General features: G+C 32.7%; 1 protein-coding gene across 1 annotated transcript; it reads left to right on the top strand.

Annotated features, from left to right (window-relative positions):
• LOC104742024 (protein EXORDIUM-like 1) lies at window positions 3193-4371 on the top strand. The gene has a single exon (XM_010462986.1). The coding sequence runs from the start codon at window positions 3297-3299 to the stop codon at window positions 4224-4226; it is 930 nt and encodes a 309-aa protein (XP_010461288.1). The 5' UTR covers window positions 3193-3296; the 3' UTR covers window positions 4227-4371.

Below are 4825 nucleotides of genomic sequence, written 5' to 3' on the forward strand. Positions count from 1 at the left end.
AGTTGTGGTCTATTTACCAACATCTCGTTTGGTTGGTGTTTGATTTAATAATATCCAAAATAAGCTGATGTTGTTATGCATCATTTCCAAATTTAGCATCTTTGATTGATTTATTTATTTATTTTTGTTCATGCAAAAATAAATAAAAGAAGAAAAGTTTCCTTGGTTTATCTTTAGCATATATTAATAATATCATCTTATTGATCTTCGGGGACCATTTCTGTAACGATTTTCTCTTTTTTTATTAGATAAGTTTTTGTGGCTGAACTCTTTCGATGTTTATTCTTTTGACAAGGAGAAGGAGAATGTTATTCCCATGTTTTTTTATTGGTTAGAGAAGCTAATTTTTTTTTAATAATATAAGTGAATGGTTAGGTCTCATTAAATGTGTCTATAAAGACATCTATTTTTATTTACAGCATTTATAAAGACATCTTAGAACTGGATACAATTTTTTTTATGTTTACAACAGAAGAATGTGAAAATGTGAATCAATTGGGTGGAAAACTGTTTATATACAAAACATTATGAAAATGTGAAAATAGAATTTTAATATTAAAGTTTATAAATTCCTAAATGTTCGAAAATATGATGACAAGCAATGCAATGTGGTGGTTGCCGTTGTAGTTCCTATTGACAACAAGCCAAAAAGGTCATACACTCATACTACAAACCCATGTTTTAGAAATAATCAGACGTTAGTCGGGCGATCGAGGTGGGCATAGTGCCTAACGAGAAAATTAGAAATTAAACGGAAATTAATCGGGAACTAGCTATATAGTTATTTTATTAAATTAATAATATAATAATAATATATATTATTAAATATATGTATAATTATATTTATGTTAAAATAAAAACATCAAATAAAATATAAAACTATAATATTGTCTTTAAAATTACAGTAAATACATAAAAACATAATTTTAATTTTTTTTTATGATTTTCATTACAAGTGTGTACATTAGTTATTGTAAAACATCACAAACTCTTAATTGAAATGTCTAAATAAAAAAAATATATTCATATTTGGCTCTAAAAATAATCGGTATACAGAAAAATAAGCGTAAAGTAATCAGATTAAACAGATTATAATCAAATTAGACAGACAAAATTAGATAATCGATGCTAGATGGAGAGTAGTCATTAATTGAGGCGCAGAAGATGGGGCAAGCGATTTTACAGAGTGTAATCGATGCTAGACGGAGATTTTTAAAACTATAGTTTACAATGTAAATTATTATTATTTGATTATTTTTGTGTAGATAAACTATGGAAACTATTATTGAAGTATGTAAATTTTCTAGTTTGTATTAGTAATCTATTCATTTGTTTTGAGTTAAATGTAAACGGTTCTATATTAGTTAACTAGTTATGGATGCTAATAATCCAAAATTGTGTGTTTACCAATTAAAATCCAAATATAAATAATAACAACAGAATATATCAAAGAAATAAGAAACAAAATTCTTCATTATATATTTTTCATTTGTCTACAAAAAACATTTTAGGGCTTAAAAAAATATTAAAACTTGAAAATCAACAATTCAATCTTATCATATTAGTTCCCAACAAAATATTGTAAAAATAGCACTATGTTTTAGTATGTTTTAAAATTAAATCCTAAACTTTAAACATTAGACTCTACTCCCTAAACACTATACCCTAAATATTAAAAAAAAGGACAACCCCCAAATTAGTTAAAATATTGTAACTTTTTAATTAATGTTTGTATTGTAAAATTATGGAATGTATAATCGTCTACAAAAATTATTTTAATAAAATATTTCTCTTTAAATTATTAAAATTTTGAAAAACTAATACATACAAAACCCGCCCATCACCTACCTAATCCAAGTAATGTTCGCGACCTCTTTCGTGCACTAATTTAACTGCTGCCCTACGCCACATAAATTCTGCAGTTTCTCCAGCTGTATCTAATTTTATACTAGATACCACCCAAAAACCAAACAAAAAACGTATAAGATATTAGTCATTTTTATCCAAATATTAGTCACCAACCGAACCTTACCAAAGTTTCTTTCTTCCAATAGCTTTCATTTTTGTCTATATAGTTTTATCACTAACTCGTATAGTATATTAGTATTGTCGTTAATCGAGTCTTTTCATGCCAATGTTTTGAAACCCGACCCGGATTGTGAACCGGATTACCTTTCAGATTATCAGATCAGGTTAACCGGGTTCGACCACAGATCAATTAAGTAAAATATGTTTAATGTATTTATATAAAATAAATATTTTTAAAATATTATAAAAAGAATATCATATTTAACAAAATATGAAGTTAAATAATAATTAAAAAATGATTAAAACTTTTAAATCCAAAAAAAAAACACTAAATTCCTAACATATATACAGGATCATGATCGATTGCTAATACATATTTATATATGCAAACATAAGGATGAATAAGTATAACACAAGAATACCTAACATATTGCATTTGATTACCTAGAGCAAAAGCAGAGTAGCCACGAGAGTTGGAAAAAGATTATATTAGTAGTCTAATATTCAAAATCAATTAAACACACATGGTGATCACCAATAAAGATGAATTTTCAGAATAATAGAGAAAGATTAAAATAGAACAACCAACGGTTTCTTAGGCAAAGTATGAGAGAAGACAAAAAAAGTTGAAAATGAAAGGTATATTGTGACTTGTAAGTGGCTAAAATTCAATAAAATCAACTAGATTTTATTGAACCGCTAACTGGCCGGGTCAATCGATTCACCGGATCGCAGGTTAATAGCGGTTTTTTCTGGGTTTTACCGATTTTGTTACTACCGGTTATTAGCACTATATCCGAACCGTTGAAGTCTCCGAGCGTGAAAACATTATTTCATGCTCTAATTTATTAATTAACACCCACTCTCCGCCGCATAAACTCTTCACTTTCTCCAGCTGTCTCCATACCACAAAATAAAACTTCTTACTGTATGATATTATTAGTCCAACCGAACCTTATTGACTTCGCTCCCACGGTTTTCATTTTTTTGTCTTTAATTCTGTTTCCCAAAAACACTTAGCTGTTTTCTTACTGTAATCTCCAAACGCGCTCTTTGCCTAACTGTCAACCAAAATCTTGGTTACGTTCCTATCTATCTCCTTTACCCTTTTACCCTTTTCTGCTCTTATAAAAATATAAACTCATCAGTCATCATACAACACAAACACAAACTCATCTCACAAACTCATACACATAACACATCACCACTACCTTCTAGCTCAAAACTCGATTAATCTCTTTGTTTTGTTGCTACTATACATTACAGAAATGGCATCTTATGTATTGGGTTGCTTGTTATTGTTGGCTGTTGCCTTCGTGTGTCTAGAAGCGAGGACGGACCAAACGCAAGACTATACTTCGTTTCAGTACCACAGAGGAGCTCTCCTTACCGGAGATGTTTCAATCAACCTAATCTGGTATGGTAAGTTCAAACCGTCGCAGCGTGCAATCGTCACCGATTTCGTCGCTTCCCTCTCGTCTTCCCGGAGATCTTCCATGGTTCAAAACCCATCAGTCGCCACATGGTGGAAGACGGTGGAGAAGTATTACCACGTCAGCAAGACCACGAAGACACGTGGACTCACTCTCTCCCTCGGAGAACATATCCTCGACGAAGGATACTCAATGGGAAAATCTTTAACAGAGGGAAACCTCAAAGCCTTGGCAGCTCAAGGAGGCCAAAGCTATGCAGTTAACGTGGTCTTGACCTCAGCTGACGTGGTAGTCCAAGGCTTTTGCGTGAACCGATGTGGGTCACACGGGTCTGGCTCCGGGTCAGGCAAGAAAGGGTCAAGATTTGCTTACATATGGGTAGGGAACTCAGAGACGCAATGTCCAGGACAATGCGCGTGGCCGCTCCACGCGCCGGTTTACGGACCACAGAGCTCACCACTCGTGGCGCCAAACAACGACGTGGGTCTTGACGGCATGGTGATTAACTTGGCGAGTCTCTTAGCTGGGACCGCAACGAACCCGTTCGGAGATGGGTATTACCAAGGCCCTAAAACGGCACCGCTTGAGGCTGGATCGGCTTGTACTGGAGTCTATGGGAAAGGCTCGTATCCTGGTTACGCTGGAGAGTTGCTTGTGGATGCAACGACTGGTGGGAGTTATAACGCTAAGGGATTGAATGGGAGGAAATATTTGCTTCCGGCTTTGTATGACCTCAAAACATCTGCTTGCTCGACTCTGTTTTGAATAACCTATATTAGTTAGTAGTATACATACATTATAGATGATGCGATTATTTTTTGTTTATATTTTATCTATTCTTTTGGTCATACACTTGATTATTCTTTTTGTAACACGAATTAGTAATGAAATGATTTGCTATTATTATTAACTACGGATTTCATAATTCGTTTTTAGTAGAGAGCTCGATCGATCGCCCATAATCTTGGAGTCTTCGAAAACGAAGATATATATATGAACTGGCAAGTAACCTAATTCACACGTAAGTTAAATATTGTAGTGTTGCAATCTGATTAAATTTATGATCACTTGCATTAAGAATAACATTTTAAAGCATATGTGTGTTCACTTTACCTAAAAAGAAAACTAATTTTGAAAAGTAGTTGCAAATATGATATTTGTTGTCTAATAGGGTAATGCTCACTTAATGGAGGCAAGTAATATTTTGTTCGGAAAGCCTCATCGAAATCAGCTTTAGAACTTCTTTAAATAATAATCGTCAAAGAGAAACAATTGAATACGCAATTCGACATATACATCGTACCATATATGATATATATACCATATGTATTCTGTGTGAATTAATAGAAAACCTAACAGGATGT

The sequence above is a fragment of the Camelina sativa genome, chromosome 14 (assembly GCF_000633955.1).
Source record: "Camelina sativa cultivar DH55 chromosome 14, Cs, whole genome shotgun sequence".
NCBI lineage: Eukaryota > Viridiplantae > Streptophyta > Magnoliopsida > Brassicales > Brassicaceae > Camelina > Camelina sativa.